At 36.8% G+C, this 22,545-nt stretch overlaps 1 protein-coding gene across 1 annotated transcript in view; it reads left to right on the forward strand.

Annotated features, from left to right (window-relative positions):
* The first annotated feature begins 2,554 nt into the window (after positions 1-2,554).
* EML4 (echinoderm microtubule associated protein like 4) overlaps positions 2,555-22,545 on the forward strand; it is a 70,392-nt gene continuing 50,401 nt past the window's right edge. Inside the window, exons 1-5 of the mRNA XM_009073796.1 lie at positions 2,555-2,570; positions 3,087-3,269; positions 14,577-14,706; positions 19,738-19,911; positions 22,027-22,155. Of these exons, the coding sequence (XP_009072044.1) occupies positions 2,555-2,570; positions 3,087-3,269; positions 14,577-14,706; positions 19,738-19,911; positions 22,027-22,155 (632 nt within the window). The remainder of the gene's footprint in view (positions 2,571-3,086; positions 3,270-14,576; positions 14,707-19,737; positions 19,912-22,026; positions 22,156-22,545) is intronic.

The following is a 22,545-nucleotide window of genomic DNA, read 5'->3' on the forward strand; positions in this document are numbered from 1 at the left end:
CCCTGGCAGTGTTCAAGGCCAGGCTGGATGAACCTTGAGCAACCTGATCTAGTGAGGAGGTGTCCCTGCCCATGGCAGAGGGAGTTTGGACCAGATGATCTGTAAGGTCCATTCCAACCCCTAAAATTCTATGGTTCTATGAAAATATTCTTGCTTTCTCAGTGATTTTTTTGCTCTTAAGTTTTTTTTCAGTTGCTGTTTCTCATGTGCCCTCTCTGCAATGCCCGATTTATATAGATATGACCTTTGACAAGCTGTTGGGCTGAAGTTGAGCTTGAAGATCCTTCTGCCACTCTGTGCTGTGTCAAGGCATAAGCCTCCATAGTACAGCTCACATAAGAGAACATTGGTCAACTGCTCTACCATCTCATTTGATATATTGAGGAGGTCAAAGCATTGCAGCTCACCCTTAAAGGGCAGAAAGATTTTCTTTCCCTTTTTTATTTGAAATTTCTGATTAGTGACATAACTGTGGCTTTGGGAGCTGCAGCAGCTGTCTAAATGTGTCCAATTTTTGGGGTGCTGGGGTTCAACAGAAACAGTCTAGTCAATATTAGTAGTTGGTAGGAGAAAAAGATACCCAGTGATGTGCAGAGCACTTTCATCTGTGCTCACCAGAGAGACCGATCAACAGCAAAGCCTTTCCTGGTTTGGTAATCACTATTATTTGGACTGTACACAGGCAACACATTAATGTCTGGCTTCTAAAATGATGATTTGTCATAGCTACTTACTCTTTTTCACAAATGTTTTTTAGTGATCTGCTGTATATTTATACAGCCTGGGAATTTATCTGTAATTTATCCGTTATAAGACTTTTTAATAGTTCATTAATTGAAAACTCTGGCAGACAAAACAAGCCAAAAAATTAGGGTTTTGGGTTTTTTTCCTGTTTTCTTTTTTTTTGCAGAAATGTCAAACTTCTCTCTTCTGTTTGGACTGCTACCCTGTGTAAGATGAATTATCAAGTTTATTATATTTTGAAAATAACTAGTTTTTGTAGTGTTCATTCTGACTGGTCCACTACATCTATTTAAAGGCTAATATTGTAAGGATAGTAGAAGTATGAATTATATGGTACTTCTTTAAGTCCATTTGCTTTCCTAAAGTAAAAGCTTTTCTTCCTGGATTAATGCAGATTTACCTTGGTTCCTTTTTATATCCTGTGTAGATATGTGTGCTTGTAGGAACTTCTATGAGCTCCTTAAAACAGATGGGATTTTATGTTTTGAAAATTAGGGTTTTATTAAAAGAGTCTTGCAGTCCTTCCCAACCTGGGGTAGCTGTCACATGTCTGGATTTGTGAAGTACTCTTGAGAGAGCATTGAATATGCTTGGCATTAAAATGACTTTTCTGCATAGGAGGTGCTGTTATGGATGGTGGCATTAAAGGAGTTTTGTTTAGAGTTGGTTTTGTCTGTTGTCTTTGGATCTCAATCTGATTACATGCCTTATCAGCCTGAGTGAATGTAATACTAACCATGAAGGGATACACTTCTGCTTTTGGTCTTCTCCTAAGAGCTGTTTTATCAATGTAACCTTAACTGTTCCTTTCAGTTTAGCAATAGTTGTGGATTCGTTTCCCTACTAATATTAGGGTTTTTTACTAATTCATTGTAGGAATTTTGTTACTGTTGTGAAAGTATTATTGTGATTATTTTGGTTGGTTCAATTCTTGGTCCTTCAGTAGTGATATCATGTTTAACTGAATGGAAACTGGCATTAAACTCCTTAATCCCTTTCATATTAATTCTTTGGAGGAGTTTGGCTCCGAGTTTCTTTTGCTTACATATATTTTAAAAGTGCCCTTATGCAAGTATTTCAAAGATTAATGTGCCTTTTTTTTTTTTCTTAGGGAAAAACAGAGTTTTAGGATTGTGGCTTATATTAACTTCTTTTATCCTTGCTATGTCTCCATAAGATTAGTGAACTAAAGTTTAGATTGTATATAATCACAGTAATAATACCAGCTATTTAGCTTTCTATGTAAATTTGCTGTTTGTATTTATTTCATAGAATATGAACTTATACTGTATGTGTAATACAGGTAAATTTTGTGAACCTGTATTAGAAGTTCCTTACTGAGTTTTTTACCAAGTCTGAAGCAGGATGGATAAGAAATTCAGTACCTTGTGATTGAGCAACACATTCTTTTAATGGATTTTTTTTTTCTTTTTTGTCGTTGGCCTGTGAATTATTGGAACAGCCAAAGACAAAAATCTGTTACGTGTTATTTTGGCTTGGCAGAAATAATGCAAAGAACTGTCAAAGGCAAAGAGTAAGCAGAAGCTGTAATTTCCTTTTTACCACTGAAGAATAGATTTGGCTGGCTTAGGCTTTCAATGCTAATCTGTCTCTGTGTGGCCAAACAGATTTTTGGAACCTTTTTGTAGTATATTTATTTTCTGTTCACTTCAGGCCAAACGTTGTAAGGTCATATGTTTTTTGGCACATACAGGGTGGTGAAGTGAAAAAAGTTAAAGAGAAGGAATTGGAATTAAGGACTCTGATCTAGACCATTTAAATTGAGATTGCCAGTTGATACAGTTAGGCCATGGCTAGCAATACTGGTATGTTCAATTGTGGAATTTTTTTTAAAACTTTACAGCTTGCTTTAATATTAAGAAATTTTTTTTTTAAACTTTACAGCTTGCTTTAATATTAAGGATCATAGCTGAAATTCTTAAACAGTTCCAAAAGAATATATTGCAAAACTTTACCACAGTTTTATACCATTTTAGTTAATTGACTTGAACTTAATTTCAGTCTTCCTTCTAATGGTAAGCATGTTTTTCTTTCTATACTATTTTAACAGAAAGCAGATTTCCTCTTGTGATTGTAATTGTGCCATGCTCCTTAAACCTTCTGTCTTAACTAAGGATTAGTAACATTTCTGTCATGAAGCATTAATTTGATGTTTGACTTAATATCCATTCCTTATTTGCCTGAACATGTTTGTCTTAATGTCTTCAGTATTTCAAAATGATGGGACAGACATATTTGTGCTGTACGTGCTTCTCTCTGTGGCTTTTAATTTAGAACAAACAGTTCAATGCCTCTTTGTACTCTGCTTTGCTACTGTATAGATGACAGCATCTCGGCTGCGAGCACATCTGATGTCCAGGACCGTCTTTCAGCCCTGGAGCTGAGAGTGCAGCAACAAGAAGATGAAATCACTGTGCTAAAAGCAGCATTGGCTGATGTGCTAAGGCGTCTTGCTATCTCTGAAGACCATGTAGCTTCTGTGAGAAAATCAGCACCAAGTAAAGGTAAGCCCATATTTGGTAAACTCTCTCTAGAGTCAGAGTGTTATCATGTTAGAATGTTCTCCGTTGGTCATTTCTTTTTTTCCCTTTTCTGTCTCATTTGGGAAAGGCAGATCTATTTTGAGCTGGAGGGGTTAGATTTTTAATAGCAGCTTAAATGTATATGGCTAACAGATATCTGAAATATGCATACTATTTTCACTGCTTGCTGAGATTTTTGTGTATTTGACGCCCCCAATGAAAATTTGCTTATTTCTTGCTAGAAGGTTCCTGTTTTAGCAAGAAGTAGTGAAATGCTTTACAGCTTTACTCTTTAGCCTTCCGCTGGAGGTTCTGGTACTCATGGACAGTTCTGAGCCTCAGCTTTGACTTCACCTAGACATTAGTCAGCTGAAAGGGCATATTAGAGGCTTCATTGCTCCCTGCTCCTAAATTTAAAAAAAACAAAACCAAAATACATTGCCACCAAGTAAGAAGGCTTTCTGTATATGGTGAATTTGAGTTCAACTGCAGAGATACATCAGACCTATGGGTGGTGAGTTAAGTGGTAATGTAGCCTCTCAGCAGTATCTCCTTTACTTAGAGTATTGTAATTTTTACATTGCAACTTTGAAGTATGTGGGATTGTTTAAATGTAAAGAAACTAGATGCTGTTTGCACTAATTTTTACTAATTTTCCCCCTGTGGGAGTTTCATATTCTCTTCTGGAGAACTATTTGTATCAAGTTATTTGAACTTACTCTGACTTAAAGTTGTGTATTCAAAGAGAACTACAGCTACTTATGTTTGTGGCATATGTTAGGTCTCTAAATAAAAGCTTAGGTCATATTCCAGATAACACTGAACTGATACAATAAAGCCTATGTTTGTTTGCATTATATAGGCTGAAAGTGCAAAAGCTGAAAATACTGCAAGTTTGAATTACTTTATATATGGCAGAGCAATCAAATTCCGTAATGAAATGTTTTTGCAGTCTCTGCCAGATGAAAGGAAGTTATGATGCTTAATTGGCTTGGGCTCTGAATCCTGCCATTCTCTCTTGCTTTCTGAATGGTAGACTATTGTCATCCCTGCTTATAAATGCAGCTTTTATCTATCCCATATACGTGTCTATGCTCAGCAAGACTCAGGCTTCCCTTTCTAACTCTTTGTAAATAGAGCTCTAGCAAGTATTTCAACTAAATCACTCTGCTGTCTGCTGTGTATTATAGCAAAAAGAAAATGTCCAAGTGAAAAACTGTGGGCAAAACGTGTGCACATTAGGACCTTATTCTTCCTGTTTAAATGCAGAGAAGTTGGGATGTTCACAAACGTGGCTAAAAACCTTTGGCTCGGAGCCGTCTTAATACCCAGCAAATTCTGTGTACAGGCAAGGTGAACTTGTTCTGTTCTGCAAGGTGCCTTGGGGCTATCTCCTTTCTGGGGGTCTTGGGACTATATTGAATTCTCCAGGTCAATTTGTTTAGTGAAAAAATAAATTAATTATTTGGAGAAGGGAGGGTGGAATATCTAAATATCTTCAGTTTATTACATATTGCATCTCTACAAATGAATGGCAACAGCATGTAACTGTGAGGAAAGAGATGGGACAGGGACAGAGATGTACATGTGTGATTTAATACATTGAATTTAAATGAGTTATGACTAATTGGCACTGTATTTAATTTGTGGTGGATGTATCCCTATTGTGTTCAGTTACGTAGTACCACCAGGCAACATATTAAGTTCACTGTTAATCATGAAATCAGTTGGTATAAAGACATCACAGAAGACAATGTTCACATACAGTGAATACTGGAATCCTGTAAAAGTCTAAAATTAGACTTGAAGGATGAGCTTGAGATTAAAACAAGTTCATACATAGCTTTGTGCAATACCCTACGTTCTACTTTTGATTTCTGTATTTTAAGTTCACTCAATAAAGAGCTCTTGAAATGTTTTACCAGAGGTAAATGTATTATTTTCTTGAATGAGTAGGATTAGCAGAAGATCTGAATTGCCATACAAAAATAATAGTCAAGGAAGTAATTGTTAAGTTTTCTTTGAAGTATTATATGTGTACATAACAGGCTCTTACTAGTCAAGTCATGACTGCTGCAAAGGTAGCTGTAGCCCTCCAAAACTCATTTTGGTGTTCGTGATCCTGTCAAGAATCTGGATTTCTGCATTATAATAATTCCAATTTCATGGTAGATTTTGTAGGTAGGCTTTCTTTTAAAAAATTGCTGAGGCTTAAAATCACAGAAGTATGTCTCCTTACAGCAGCCCTTAAATACATACTGACACAAATAATGAGTAAAGAGAAGAGATGTGTGTGTGTATCTGAATACATTGAGAGAGATGTGTATATTTGCAGTATGGCAACACATTGAGATAAATACTTTAAAAATAAACTGAATTTACAAGAATTATAGTACTGGGAAAAGCCATTTTAAATCTTTCCATCAAACAAAGGAGTTTTAATCTGAGTAAGAGGCAATTACTAACCTAGTTTGAAGGAGTCTTTCTTACTTTTTGCTGAAATGAGTTTTCTAAAACCTTTCAATTTTTTTCATTTTGCCACCTCAGCAGTGGCTTTGAGGAGAGATTTTTCATAGGCTAAAAATAATTGTTGTGAACAGACTGTGAATCACACTGAAAGGGACAAATGCTGATCACCTTTTTACTGATTTTTCTTATTCTGAAATTGATGAATCAATTTAGTGCAATAAGTTATCTCTTCATCTTTTGTCTAGTTTGTCTGCATGCCACATCTGGTGCACTAATTCTGTTCTTAATTTTCTTACTCTCTTGTTTTAGATTGACAGATTGAAACAGTAGCTGAAGATAAAGTTTTTGATATATACTTTTTTTTCTTCCTCCCCCCCCCATTTCTGTCACAGGCTTATTTTGAACTTAGGCCATTCTTCAGTGAAAAAATTAACATGTGCATGGGTAGATTTTTATTTCTAATTCATGGGCTATCAGTTGGGAGGTTGCTATCTATGATTTTGTGTGTCTAGTCCTGTCCCAGAAGCAAGCTGCTCTTCATATAGGGATTTGAGAATTCTAGAAGATAAGATAAAAGGTGAGATTTTTTAGCCACTTTAGTGTCTCCTAGTAAAGAATGAAGTGGAGATACTCTATAAGGAAAATACCTCTGGCAGGGATTGCAAGAGGATTAGCACTTGCCTGTATTCACAGTGAAAAGCAGGCTGGGAGGGTTTGCATGTGACTTCTCAATGCAAAGTTAGTCTAAATAAAGAGAATCTTATCAAAATGAAAAGACTATGATAGTACTTCTCCATTTCTGTGCACAGCTAAGAATGACTACACAAAAGAGAAATTACCAGGTCCAAAGATAGTGTTGAAGATTTGAAGTGCGAAAGGGTTTGATTGGGGATCAGATCCTCAGTAGCTACAAGTTTTGTAGGGATCATAGTGTGGGGGTTTGTTTGTGGGTTTTTTTCCCTTCTTTCTGGCTTGCTTGCTCTCTTTTCTCTTTTTAATAGGCAGCTTTGTAAGAAGAATTTCTTTGGTGGGAAATTCTTTGCTTTTGGCAGCTCTGCACTCTTGTTGCCACATGCCTCTGCTGTTGATGCATGATTGATGCTGTTAACATTCACAAAAAGTTCCAAAACCAAAGATTACCTGGACACTGAAGAAAAGGAAAGCACAAAGCAGTCTGGTACTTGTGGCTGCCAGCAAGATCAATTGGCTCACAGCTGGTGCCTGGTAAACCTATTAAAATCTTCAAGGGTGTCAAAATGTGTGTAAGAGGAGAATTCATCCCTCAGGCTCTGGGTGTGCAGACAAGTTTGTGGCAGACAATGGCACCAGTAAAATATCTCAGACTAATCATATCACTGGGGTATGAGCTCGTGCCTGAAGAAGTAGCCATCTAACAGAAGGTATATCTGATGTCTGCCTGTAGAGAAGTAAAGAGTTCATGTCCTTTTTCTGGACTCAGAAATAATGAGGAGACTTGACAAAGGTTAAACCTTTGGAGGAACATTTCCTATTGTTTGGACAGGAATCGGTATCAAATAACTCATATGCAAATTCAACTTACAAAGTGAAATTGAAATAGTAGATGAGAGTTTGTAGAGAGGGTTTCCTGTGACAGTGCAGGCTGGCAGACTGAGAGACATTTTATTTTACTTAAAATGGGGATCTTTGGAACCTGCAAAAGCAGCTATGTATTGGAAATGCAGTTGGTGACTTTTTTTTAACCTTTTTTTTTTTTTCTTTGTGCAGTGGACTTTTATAATAGGAACCCATGAGTTTTCCTTCTTTTCCTGCTTTCTTTACTTGTATGAAATAATGTGTCTCATCAAATTCCAGCTCATTGCACTAATATAGGCAAAGCACTTCAGATGTAATTTTTACTTTATCACAACAGTGGTTTCATTTCAATAACAATAAGTTATTTTGCTTTATCACAACAAAAATTGACTTTAGGTGTTCAGCAAGCTTTATTAATGAAAGCAGAAGATAGATGTGTTTTGTGTTTTCAGTCATAGCACTTTTTAATGAGCGGAGTTGTTCTAATAACTGAGTACATGTTTATGTTGTCTAATCCATAAATGTTAAAGGAGCAAAAAATAGAAGCATAGATAGGAAAATTCTTGTGGTAATGGTAGGATATAAGTTCTTATCCACAATATTAAAAGTAACCTGGCAAGCTTGTACGTGTGTCATTTTACTCATGGGAAAAGTCCAATCGAGGTTTGCAGTCTGTATGCTCACATAACAAATAATTATACTCTTGAGATCTTAATGTATTTTCCAGGTATTGGTTTTAGTCCCATCTGTTCTTTCTGCATTTCTTCTCCATTTTTTCCTATCTTCTGCTCTGAGTTATTGAATATTTTCTTTTTCGTCAGTTATACTTACTATTCTTGATGCTCTTGATATATTTTCCTTTTTTCAAAGAATTTGGATCTAGAGGGAATTAATGAACTAAGGGTCACTAACCAGCTAAACGAAGTTTAGAAAAGCGAAGTGAAGAAGAAAGTGCAGGGTTGCTTCTTTTTATTTTAAGAATCTTCTGTAACTGAATAATCTTGTTAATTGCAGATATTCAGAGTATTATAGAGGAGTATTTTTCAGTCGTGGTGATAGGTATCCTTATTCTTTTTCCATATGCTTCTTACAGTTTTGGATACATTTTGTGCTTCTGTGTACTTTTTTTAGAACAGTATAGGCAAATTTTCCTGAGCAGTACTCTGCTGTGCTCCATGATGCTTCTCAAACTAAGAATTGCAATGTTGGAAGAGTTAAGTTTTGCCTCTCACTTTTTCAGATAAAAATTGCTCATTGTTATAACATGAGTGGCTTTTTGGTCACTGTTTGCAACAGCATGACAAATTGTTTCAAATGACCATAGTTAAAATTTTATTTCCTCTGCTTAGATTTAGCTCATTTGGCAATTGCTTGAGCAAGTAGATGGTGCCTCTGGGAATGTGTAGCAAAATAGTAAGATAGGAGGGATAATGAAAAGGGCTGTGTGGTTTTAATAAACAATTGGCCAAAGAAGTCTTCAGTTTCCCTGGGTGGTTTGTTTTAAAATGTCAGCCCAAAGAGCAGAGGCATGGTCCCCCTAACACCTGAAAAGCTAGGTTTATATCTTTGGGTGAATCATTTTAGTTAGACATCCATGTGTTAAGTTACTAGCTATAAAGATTTTGCAGGACATCTCTAAAATCAATATTTAATTATTCTTAATATTGGAGTTAGCTTATCTGCCCATTAGGAGCGATTCACTTGTACCTCCAGATGTTTATGCATTAGCTATACATTCTCTACCTGCTGCAGATTAGCCTGCCTCTATTCAGATAGTTCTTTTCCTTTTAATAGGGAATAACAAATAACATATGTTTAATAGCTAACTGTCAGTTGAAATTTGTGAAATTGGACTTCAGTTTAAAAAAAAAAGTATAAAAAGCATGTCTACTTTTCCAGGTAGATGTAATTATTGCAAGAAGAATAAAGTTTGTCTAAACTTAAGTTCTGTCCAAAAATTATTTAACAAGAAGCATAACCTGTAGGTAGTGAACTGAATTTTTGCCTGATTTGTTTTGATCATTATTTGAGACCTAATGTCTCACTCTGACCTGTAACATTTGTTGATGTGACAGAAGAAAACAGTTTTTCTACTTAAGAAGTCTCAATGAGAATAATTCTTACTATGAAAGTGAAGTAGTTGAATAAAACAAAATGCCAAAGAAATTATTTGCCTACCCTTCATAATACAGCACTCTGAAAAGAGTTTTAGTGCTCCCAAGCTATTTCTTTGCCAGCACCTTCCATGAGCTAAGGGACTCTAATTTGTTGGTTTGTATTTAATTTCTTCAGCATCCTTTATTTCTGGTTTGGTTTTTTTTGTTTGTGAACGCGCCTATCTGTAGGTATATTACCAGCAAAAGAAAATTAAGGAGTGCAAAATAATAATTTATATCAACAGAGGTTTAGGTTGGAGATTAGGAAAAATTTCTTCACAGAAAAAGGATTGTTTGTAGAGCATTGGAATAGTCTGCCCAGGTCACCATCCCTGGAAGTGTTCAAAAAGTGTGGGATATAGCACTTGAGGATATGATTAAGTGTTGAACATGGTGATGGTATTAGATTGATGGTTGGGCTTGATGATCTTGAAGGTCTTTTCCAACTTCAGTGATTCCATGATTCCATGACTTGACATCCTTTGAAACTTTGGAAGCAAGAGTAATGACTACAGTTACCTACTTTTATACAATTCATTATACCATCTTGAAATAAGTTTAGGATTTGTCACAATTTCTAGTTCATTTTTGATGTTGTTGTATTAGGAAGGAAGTGGAGATAAAATCTCATGTTCTCCTACACTTAGAACTATTTCAGTCTGTTTTTCTGCAGCTCACCTCTGTGATCTCTCTTGTGACTTAGTATGGTTGCACTATGTGGTGGTACACTTCTTTAGTAAGAGTACCAACTTAGTTGTCTGTTCCTCCAGCCATCAGTTTTATTTGCATGAAACCCCATGGCATGTAAAATATTTGAAATATAAAAAAAACTTTGTCAAGTTTTGCTGAAAGGGAAGTATTTTAAGGCCGTTGAAGGACTTGAACATTATGCTTTGTTGTAAAAATAATTTTAAAAAGTAAAATAAATAAACAAGGCTTTAGAAAAAGTTTTGGTTTTGAATGTGTAATTTGTTGTGCTTTCTCTTTGCAATCCACTTGAATTAAGTGCCAAGAGAAGTAATTTTAATATAGCTGCATCTACTTACTTTAAATCGAAATTACCTGAAGAAGAAAAAGCAGAGTTTGTTTTTTTCTCTGGAAGAAAGGTAATTTACCTGTTAGGATATCAGCAAACACAAAGGTATTAAATAAGCAAATTGTTGTTCCAGTAAACATGATTAATAACATAATAAACTACATTTTAACATAAGAAATTGTAACTTTGGGGTTTGGGAAAAAAAAGTCACAGGGCATACATTTTCAAAACTTAGCACTGTCTCTTATAGCTTGGCTTTGTTTATTTCCCCAGTTAGCTAATCAAGGCTGATAAAGAGCTGGAAATAGATTATTGGTTTATTGTAGTATTATTTTTCTAATACTACTTATCTTGCATTCACAGATTTGTATACTTGACAAATGTTAATGAAATGCTTTTGAACTCAACAGATACTATTCTATGAAAATTATGAGAACAGGGATGAATCCATTATCCATAAAATACATTTATTACCACTTTGATCTCTGACAGTTTGGCTTTAATCCTGGTCACCATACAGTGGCTTTCATTTTACATTCAGTTTATGTCTGGGTTTTGTTCCAAATTAGCAGATAAAGCTGAGTGCTCTTCAGTCTGAAAACTTTCAGACTGTTTATGCTAGCAGGTGATGTGTGACATGATATTGGCAGAGATGTGCAGCCTGAGTGCTTGAGGAACTCAACTGATCTGGAATTTGTGTTCTCCTGTGCTGCTTCATTATTTCCCAGGTCTCTAAAGCAAAGTTGCTTGACTGCTATGAAGGAGTATCTCTGCAGTGAAGAAGGGTTATAGTTTTTGACATCTTTTGACTGCAGAGATGCCCTGGTTAAAAGTCATGAAGAGAGTTTCATGGTTTGAACTTAGTGGGTCAGCTTCCCTGGACTTCTGACCCAGCTGGGAAGATCCTAGTTGTGTGTCTCTGTCCTTGTGGGCAGCCAGGCTTTACTGCTTCTCTGCCTGGGACTTGCACAGGGCTTAAACCTGCCCTTCCTTCTCATGGCTATAATTGCATATACTTTACATGCAGTTGCAGGTGATTATTTGAATTTTATTTTCTCCCTATAAAAAAAGGTATTCTAAAAGCCACTTTTGAATATCTAGTTAGGATGAAATATGTAGAAAGTTTGGAACGGGTCTTTTTTCTTAGGAGTTTTGGGTCTGGGGATTTTTGCTTGTTGGATGTTTGGGTTTTCTCATTACTTTTCAATAGAATCATGGAATCAACCAGGTTGCAAGAGACCTCAAAGATCGAGTCCAACCCTACCATCGTTACTAGACCATGGCACTAAGTGCCACATCCAGTCTCATCTTGAAAACCTCCAGGGATGGTGAATCCACCACCTCCCCGGGCAGCACATTCCAATGCCTGATTACTCTCTCTGTAAAAATTCTCTTCCTAATATCCAACCTAAACCTTCCCTGGCAGAGCTTGAGTCTGTGTCCTCTTGTCCTACTGCTGGTTGCCTGGGAGAAGAGACCAACCCCCACCTGACTCCAACCTCCTTTCAGGGAGTTGTAGATGGTGATAAGGTCTCCCCTGAGCCTCTTCTTCTCCAGGCTAAAACAATCCCAGCTCCCTCAGCCTCTCCTCATAGCACTTCTGTTGGTTTTTTTGCATTTTATTGCATGTTGAGTGTGGCACACACAACTGCGACTGTCCAAGATTTTTTTCTGGAGTGTAAGAAAGCCTGATATATTTTTGACACTTTACAAAAAATCGTCACTGCAGTTTTTTATCTGGGTTATGTGTAATTATTAGTTGTTTTACCAAAAAAAAGTTACTTTTACTTTATTTCAAAAATCTTAGTATCAAGTGCAATTTTGCACTTGTTGACATTAGGAAGTGCTACCATCAACATCCACTTCACTGAAAAGCAAATAACCCTGAAACTGCTGTCTGGATCCCTTTCTTTATTATTGCATTCATCATTTCATGGAGTGGCACACATTCCTGTCATGAGTACACACTAATGTACAGGATTTTTGTAATCACTTTTGTCCCTGAATATAAGGAGCTAATGCTTGCTATACCTAGTAGGGGGAATTATTCTAGATGTCAGTAAGCAAAATGGCAATGTGCACCTTGCCTGATAAAACTGTCAATTTGTTCTCTGTCTTTTTAAGTTCCTGTGGCTTGTCTGTAGCACTCTTGTTCCTTATACTTTGCACTGAATTCTTTCTGCACTGTACTGGGAATTACCACTATTATTGTCTCCTGATTCACATTTCTGGAAAGTCATCCTAGTGCTGGTTGGAGAAGCATCGATCTATTACAATGAGCAGACAGAGATGTTAAGGTCATACACAGTTCAAGAGTGAATCATAGGCCTTGATATTATGCATTTCTATGAAGGTGATTTACTTTGTCACCGAAAAGAAACTAATTTATAGGTTTCTAATAGTAAAAGTGCTTTTTAAGCTCATGTGCTTTTGTTCTTGTTACACAGGGTAAAAAAGCTCTTGAGCATTAGAGGTTTGGTACAGTATATTAAACTCTAAAATGAAACTCGTATTCAAAATGTATATGCTGCAAATAAAACAGGCTCAAAGAAGTATTGGTTGGAAGAAATCACACCAAATTGTTTTATGCAGAATTTAGGAAGAACAATGATCTTTTCAGTGTTTCTGCATTGAAGTGTGTTTTTGCTTTGTTCAGATTTCCTTTAGTCTCATTTCTGCCTGGGATATTCTGCATGCTCCTTTTGCCTTTCCTGATCTGATTGTCAGATGTGGTCACATGCTGCTTGTTGCATTTGAAACAGTGTATGGTTAACTCGGGACAGCTCATTTCTGTCTTCATCCAAATAGTTCTGAAAGCTAATATTCCCTTGATGGGTATCTCTCATATGTAAAGTACTTGCTTAAAATTAGAATTAATTTTCCTCTCAACCTACCTGATAGAGCAGCAGTATGACAAGTAGACTAAATGCTGTCATTCAAATGAGACCTCTGTGTGAGTTTGTCCTTTGTGCACAGAGATGTTGATTCTCCCCAACTGCCTTTTTACTCCTCACATTTATCTTCAGTGTGTGGCCTCATGCCTTATCTATCTCACACTATTCCAAGCCTGCCATGAACACAGACCTGTTATTTTTTTGTCTATCATGTCCTTTGTGCTTGTTGCTGAAGTTAGAGTGACTAGACCTCACGACCCCATGAGATACAATAACAACCTGCTGTTTGTGAAATGGGGATGTGGCACAGAGATTGGCTCAAAAGTGACCATGGATTTTTTGGATGCTTGATGCACACATCAGGCCCAGGGATCGTTTTCGGGGCATGTAGTGCTTCAGAGGAGAAAAATACAAATTTAGTGCTTGGGAGGAGGAGGGGGCAAAACTCTTTTCTGACTGAGACTTTAAAAATAGGACAGGCACACAAAAAGAGAGAGACACGCAATTAGTGGGAAAGGATGAAACATCAAGTTCCAGTAAAATGCCTTGTATTTCACTGCCAGTCTGTGGCAGAGGCAGGTCTGGAAACTAATTGCCAGGCTAGTGTTCAGCACTGAAAATAGAAGAGCCTTTGCTCCCCCTTGTCTTCCTTGTAGTCCCCTCCCACATTCGCTGCATAGTTTCAAACTTCTGCAATGAGTGAAGTGGGCATCTGACAGACAACAGCCGTCTTCACATACACACTCTTGCTTCATCCCTGGAGAGAGTCTGTAATGCTCATTGGATGTGGCAGATGTTCTACAGAGTGAGCTATATCAGAATGTGCCATAGTGCATATACTGAAAGGTATTTTGAGATGAAGGGGCAGCTGAAAAGAAAGTGAAAATCTTGATTTTTGAATCTGTAGAATCCCAAGCCTTAAGTAACTTAATTCTTGCATGGTAGTAAAGAAGCTGACCCCTACCAGAGCCAATTTTTGCCTTCCTTAGTTTCTCAGGTCTCCTGGGTCCAGCTGCCTAGGTTAAGGCTTTCATGAATGTATGTCACTGGATGATTGTCTTGAATGCTTGAGCTGCTGCTGTATGATACCAGGTCCACAGCTGAGAGCATTTTGTTTTTCAGTTGGATCTTTGGATACAGCTCTAAAACCTTGTCTTTTTCAATGTTACTTTTTTTCTAGGTCAGCCAAGCCTCCGAGAAGCTATCTCGATGTCATGTATAACTAACGGGAGTACAGGGAGCAGGAAAACAAGCCACAGTTCATCTGTTTCTGTTGCCAGAAAAGAAACTTTTTCATCTGCTGCAAAAAGGTACCAAATTGTTATTAAAACTGAAATTTTTACTTATTAAAAATCCCAAAACCAAACAGAGCAGGAGCTTGGTTTTTGCTTCTGTATAACATTCAGTAGGTCTTCCTGAAGTAAGGCATAAATAAACTTCGGAGATGTACCATGTTGTTGGGCTACTTGCAGCAGGGCTCTAAAAAGAATTCATAAGTGGAGAATATTTCTCTAGTGTATAGTGTCCAAAATGAATTATCACTAAGGGAACAGCCAAATGTATTTCCAATACAAATGGAATTATTTTCCTTCTAGGTCTGCATCTGGTTTTGTTGGGTTTTTTTTCTCCCCAAGAAAATTAAAGGACAAAACCAACTTCATTGTCTGGAGTGTCAATAGTGGGCAATAGCAAAATACCTAAGAAACAATAGTGAATTGTATAAGATAAAAGTTTACATTTTTGTGTAGAAAATCGTAACCCAAAATGTGTCTACGTAGTCTTTATGAAGAATATCTGTATCAGATCTGAACTGCATAGAAATAACGTTGCTCGAATAATTTGTAAGTTAAAAGAGCTAAGAACCAAGTCATAGCAGTTTTTCTCTGTGTAATACTTTCAGCTTCATATAGTAAACAAAGCACTTGCTTAACTGCTTTTCTCTGTGAGTCTGTTAGACAGGGATTGCATGGACCCTTGAAGGTTTTTCACCTATTCCTATTTGTTGTGGAAAACAGGCAGCCAGATATAGCCACAGGGCAGAGAATACTCTAATCTGTAGCTGTGGTAAGTTATGTGTACAAATTCTTGGCCTCTGTAGAGTACTCTGGTAACTCCAGTGGCTGGTTTATCTTCTAGTGTGGATGTAAATACTGTGCTGTAGAACAAGACAGGGAAATTATATACTTCAGGGAATACAAATGCTGCATGCAAATATGAACTGTATGAGAACAGACTAGAAAAAGCTTTAGTGCCCATTAGAATTTAGAAAGCAAGGAGTTTTGTCCCACTCTTTGCTCTTCTCCATTGTGTAGCATTTTATATCTTTTTATTGAATTCTTATTTTTACTTTTCAACAATAAATCAGTCAGTAATCAGTGTACATCTCTATCTGCTAGTGTGACAGGCACAGGGACAAAAGACATTCCTGCAGGAAGGCATTTCTTGGTTAGCACTTTTCCATTAATCTTACCCCTGTGGCTCTTGGCACTTTGATGAGAGCCAGTCCAGTTCCCGTGGTGTTCAGCTGGCATTTGTGCTGAATCACCTTCTTGATTCATTGGCTGCTCAACACTTGACTACATAAGAAGAGCAGAGTGGAGTGGTCGGCATCCCTTTCATCTGAGTTAAGGTCTTTAAAAGGAGACCTGGATGGGCCAAAAGAGGAAAACCTTAATATGCAGAGGGCAGGTCTCCCTGGGCCTCTGAATAAGCATCCAGGGGAAGTTTTGCCACTTCCACTGCGGCTGAAGATATGTGACTCCTTTCTTCAAGACATGGTTTAGAAACACCTAGGAAACACACTAATAAAAGTGTGACATCTAGTCACAAATAACAGAAGGCCTATGTGTGCCCAAACTGTTACTGTTGTTGAAGTTTAGTGTCTGTGTTTTCTGCAGTCTTAATATTGTACATTTCTGGGTCTTTGGCTTCTGTAGACTTGCCATCTCTGAACATTACTTCTTGAATGAACAGTTTACTTTCCTGGACTGTTTAATCCTTGTTCTACCAACCTGAACAATGAGATCATGAAGCTGATCAGATGGCTCAGTAGCTCCACAGCAGCAGCATGTCTCATTTCAACAACAGTGTTCTGAAATACCAGCTATGGCTGAAAACGGAGGCCAGGGATATACCATGAATAGCAGGTAGATGATGTCCCATTGACAGAGCTGAAGTCATGTGTGTGTCTGGACTGGAAACAGGTTTGTACATTGTACAAACAATGATTGTCAGATCTGTTTAATCATTTTCCTTAGGACTAAACATTCTTCTGAAAACAGCTTCTGGTAACAACAGTCTGCATGTTTCAGAGTGACCGCTCTCCACAGTAGCTGCCAATGTGTTGTGGTCCAAAGGATGAAACATTGTGCTAAGTGAAATTAGAGAAGCTGCAAAATCAGGACAGATTGTAATAGTTCTCAATTAATCACACATAGACTGAAGAAATGCCTCATCAAGTTGTGTTTTGGAAAGAATTTCTGGATACATTTTGACTGCTTCCCAGAACAACTAGTCTTTAGAAACCCACGAGCAAAGGTGCTGGGTTTGATTTGGTTTCATTTGGGACACAAGACCTAGTTGAAGAGGTATTAGTTGGAGAGCCACTCTGTAGTAGCCAGTCATAATACAATTATGCTGAAGATTTTAGCCGAAGTGAGCGAACCAAATAAATCCAGGACAAAGATATTCAGTACTCAGACTGCCACATATCTACATAACTTCCCTCCAAATTAAAATGGAAGTCAAAAAAAGAACCCTACTTGCAACCTCGTGGTAGATAAAAGCACTTTCTTAGAATCCAAGCTATACCTTGTGCTGCAACCCAGAGAGAAATTGGAGTGGTCCTGCAATTCTTGTGGCCCAACAAAGAAGTTAAGGAGTGAGCCTGATGGCAAAAATGTGAAATGAATAGCCCACAGCTGACAAGCTCAGTGAGGAGATTGCCGCACTGAACCTGTGGTTTCTAGGAGACAGATCAAATGCACTAAATGAGTTTGGTAAGAACACAGAAAATACGAGACCAAATGGATAAATTATATGATATGCTGCTCTCGGCGCGTGGCATCCACCTGAGCCTGCTGGGGGAACACAGAGGTGAATTGCAGGACTGGAGGTGTCATTGTAAACAGGATATTGCAAAAAGGGTAGTGAAAGGGACTGCAGATAATGACCTCACTGGAGAACACTTTTATGCTACCATCAGATACAGGCAATGCTCGGTGAGCTGTTGTTCTGGACAAATTGGACCATTCTTTGTAGACTTGCAAAGTGAAGTTATGGAAGCCATTACATTGGTGTGTCTTCTCTCTTTTTTTCCATTATTAGACTGTATATTTAAATCCCCATGTAGACAGAGAAGTGAAATAGGAAATGTCTTCCTGAAGCTTGATTTCTTCAAAAAAATTCAAGAAGCCACAAAACCCCTTTGTCCTAGTAGGTTGTCTTTGTTGTGAGACATCCTGCACTTATGTGATAGTGAATGCAGAGGTCTGTGAGTGTACTTGTCATAGTAGGAATAGAAACACTCTGGCTTTCTTTAGTGACAAGAGATTTCAAGAATTTATTTCACTATATTGCATTTCTTGCAACAGGCTGCAAAAATCTTAAGATTGTAGAGTGTGCTTTGCATTCAGTAATGCAAGCTAAGTCTTCTGATTTAAAAAAAATATTATTTTATGCTACTAGTTAATTAAGGACTTCTGGCTATAAATTATTAATCAGAACCCCACAGTTCTTCAAGCTTTGTTCTCTGTGATCACATATCTGCCCTCAAGAAATGTGAAAGCTCTATTTTTTTTCATCTGTTTTTTTGAAAGGAAAGGGTAACTTTGGTGGATTATATTGACATTTTAACCTAGTTAATATCATTTACAGAAAAGGTTCCGAGTGATCGTTACAAATGTATAAGGTTTATATTGGTTTATGTTATTATTCATGTTTTGACCTGTTTTCCAATGCTTCTATGAAAGCAGTTGAAAAAGTTGAACTCATGTAAGTGTTGGGGGGTTTGTCTTTGTGGTGGATGATACTTTAATGGAAATTAGAAAAGAAGGAAAAAGAGGGTCTTATGAATGAAGTGTTAAAACTGGGAGCCCATTTTTGTTCATTTATTTTGAATGTTGTCATGCTGTTTTCATTGGGGTTTTTTTTGAAAAGGTGAATGGAAACACAAATAATTAAGATCACATGATGGTTCCAGTTGGAGGAAATTGGTGTAAGGGAACTGAAATCTGGATTCTCCCGTTCAGAAAGATACTAACTCTTTTTTACGTTGCAGGTTACTTTGACTCTAAGAGAAAAATCTTTCATTTTCCTTTTTATGTGGTGTTTGTATGTTCACTGAGAAATCTTATCTTGGAAGATTTTATGGTTTTTATCTTAAAATGAAATAAGCCATGTACTACAGAGTACTCTTCTCTTTCAGGTCCTGGTATCGTTTGGGTGATTCAGTATATTACAAAGTGTGTTACTTCATATAAGAGCCTTTTGATTAGGCTTTCTGTTTACTTAGTGAACCTTTGTTTTGGTTTTTTTTAAAATAGATTTAAGGTTGCTAATGACACATATTTAAATCTGTTTCAAATATTAACCTAGTAAATACAACACTATGAAAACAAAGATGTGTTCTTAGCTGTCATTGACTGAAGGCATTAAAGAAGTGGCAAGGCAATCTGATGTTAGTCAACTACAGATGAAAACAGCCATGAGTTTTCAGGGATGATTTCCTCTGAACACTGATGCCGCCAGGGAGAGCCCAGAATTTCAGAATTCTGGTGGCAGCTCAAAGATAAGTGGTATCATGCATGTCCACAAATAGAGTGAGAGGTATAGTTTGATGGTTGTATTAAGCTAATCAGAGATAGCACAAGTCACAGTCCTCCCTTTCTTGTGCACTGAGCCTTGGCTGGCAGCACGGTAAGGTAGTCAGTGAGCTGAAGCAGAGGATGTGTTCTTTCTGAGATGTGGCAGACTCGTGGTGCATCAACTTGTGTCAGCTTTGAATGCTGTAGGAGCACCCACGAATGAAGGACATACTAAAATCAAAGGTGTATTAATATTAAAATCAGAGTAAATGTAGTACAACTGTGCAGTAAAAATAAGTAAATAACCTTCCATACCTCCCTCACATTTTTTTTGAGCTTGTGAATACATCTAATTTCATCAAAATGTTAACCTGAAGAGAGTGAGTAAATAATCAATGTATTCTTTCAGTGTTTATTTATAGTGTATTGTTTCATGCTTCTCCCATCTTTTCACAGAGGACATTTTCTCCCACCTTTTTAATTTATTTGCTTGTTCTCTTTTTTTTTTCCCCCCTTATGTTACACTTTATTTTACAGCGGTACAGAAAAAAGGAAGGAAAAACCTCCAGGACAGAAAGAAAAAAAAGAGGACTCTCATTCTAATGATCAAAGTCCACAAACTCAAGCATCACCTTCTCCCCAGCCCTCCTCACAGACTCTCCAAACACACAGGCAAACGCAAGAAAGCAAGAGTTCTGCTCCAGCTAAAAGGTTTCCACAGTACCACAGTACACAACTAGAAAATGATTGTGATGATACTGAGTTCATATTTGACAACAAGTCATGTGAAATAGTTAAATGTTTGATTTTTTCTGCTAGAGAAGACACATTCAATATGAATTGCCACAGAGCAAATAAATAAAAATGCTTTTTAAATTTGAGTACATTTTTAAGATTACAAAGGTTTTTTGTTCTCTGATTGAAATCCTAATATGGTAGATTACCTCTAATCACCATTATTGTAAAATAATTAATGATGACTCTGACTTGATCTTTCTCAAAATATGCTTCATAGATTTTTGACTGGCATAGCTCAGTTGTGGAGTGTATTTTGCACATGGCCATGTACTATGTCTCAGAACAGTATTTTTAAAATACTAGTATCATTGCAACCCTTCCTTCAGAAGTTTTTACTCTCGAATTATTCTATAAAGTGGCTGCAGTTTGTGGTGGTGGGGTTTTTTATTTTTTATTTTTATTTTTTTTCCCCCCTGTGGCCATTTCCTTTTAAATTCCTGCTAGGTGTTGCAGGATGGTTCATTTTATTCTGATTCTTTACATGAGTGAAGTTCTGGGTTTGCACCCAGATCAAAGAACTGCTTAATTTGAATGAATGAAGAAGTTTATTTTGGATTGCCTTTAAGTTCCCACTCATTTTAGTGGGAATGAGGCACATTAAAAAAAAAAGGTACTTTGGGAATTTTAGATGGCTTTTTGAAATCAAGACAATAGATTTTAAGATTTGGGTAGTTCTTCTGAATTTCAAAACAATGCAGAGCATTTAGTATGGTTTTTCTTTTCCTTTTTTTCTTTTTTTTTTTTGTTCATTGTCACCTTACTATTTTGGAAAGTGTGAAATTTCCTTTTACTCCTTGGCATTTAGGAGACTGAAATGAAATTCGAATGAAATTTGTTTTTCTGAAATTTTCAGTAGTTCACAAGATTATGTTGTCTTGCATTGCTCAAATTCACAGCTCTAATAAATACGTAAATTTTCACTTGACTGATGCATGTTTTAACACTCCATAAAGGCTCTGTCTCCGTGTCTTGCACAAACCCTTAAGTTGTCTGAAGCTGAACTTGCGGCCTGTTATTCTCTTGCCTGGTATCTCACTGGTAAAGATGTCTGAAGTCTTGCTTACTAATCTTTTGCAATGTGGGGAAACAATAAGTGCCTTTTTAAGTCTTATAATTGTTTAACTTGATTTGATTAACTTGTTTGTCGCAGGGCCTTTCAGCCTCTTGAGGTGCTGTGGAAGGAGCTTTGCCATTTCTAAGGTTGCATTTCAGGACTTACTCCTGCAAAAAGCATTTCTGACAGGATGAACTATGACACTACTAGCAGGACATATGCAAACTTTAAATCTGTTGGTTGAACAATAATTTGGACTAGATCACTTTTGAGCATGTATTCCATGATTAAGATGGGTGTGAAATTAATGAACTAGTGACCACAAAACTTGCAGGTTCCCATTAGTGTAAATTGGCTACAATAAGATGGCTGAAAAATTGCATCAGAATTCTTGGATTTAATTGTCTGTAGTATTGGGCCAAACCTAGCTTGTCTTACTCATGCAAGAAGTTTGCAGACATTTGTTTCAAAGAGATTAAAGCCATTAATGTGGTTTAGTATGTGCTAACTGCAAAGCAGTCATATGAAAATGTAATCTAATAGAACTGTTCTGCCTCAGAAGTCAGTGTGCTAAAGCTGGTGAACAGTTAATCAGGGGAAAAAAGTAACTTTATTTGTTATCTATTTAATTGGTTTTTTTATATTGTTCATTCTTAAAGACAAATATACTTAGCCTCATTTTTTCTGCTGTTGTGATTTATCAGCAATGTAGTACTGAAGTTATTTTGCTCTTTATGTAAGAGCACTTGGAAATGGAAAATAATAGTTAAAACATGTGGCAACTGTCTTGCTCAATTGTTTTCATTCATCCAGTTAGAACTTTTTGACTAATCTTTTTTTCCTGTTTCATGCTTCAGCTTGAAGGAAGACCTAGCTCTGCTTTTGTCTCCTGCTGCTTGATCTCTCCCTTGCATATGAGTTCCAGTTATTGTATATTATTATCTTGTCATTGTAAATTTTTTTTTTCCTTCTAGCATAAAGAAATCATTGACTGCTGAAAAAGCTCACAGTGCCTGGGAGAGTTCAGACGACAGTCGTAACAAGCTGATGAGAGTAGCATCGACATCTAAACTAATATCAAAAGTGGCAAAGAATGCAGACAAGTACGTATTGGTTTGGTACATAAAAGCAAGTGAACTTTTGTGTGAAAATATTATGGCATCCCATAATTCTAGTGTACATACTTATATATGTGTTAGGGCCATTTTTGTCTTTTTTTTTGCCATGAGTCATTACTTATATAAGCTGCCAATGTGGTGTTCCAGGCACCTGTGGAATCTTAAAATGATTATAAAATGGGAATGCAGGATTTTTGTGGAAATATATTTGAATGCTGCCCATTTAGATTAATGTAATTATGCACTATGAGTTAAGATTTATGACTTACTGCCCCTGTTGTGAAGCTTCCAACCATTTATTTCCGAATTAAAAATGATTTGAAAATGCAAGTGTTTCCTTGCAGTTCATTTGCTGGACTTGAAATAGTATGTGTG

This window comes from Acanthisitta chloris, unplaced genomic scaffold, assembly GCF_000695815.1.
Source record: "Acanthisitta chloris isolate BGI_N310 unplaced genomic scaffold, ASM69581v1 scaffold2614, whole genome shotgun sequence".
Taxonomy (NCBI): Eukaryota; Metazoa; Chordata; class Aves; order Passeriformes; family Acanthisittidae; genus Acanthisitta; species Acanthisitta chloris.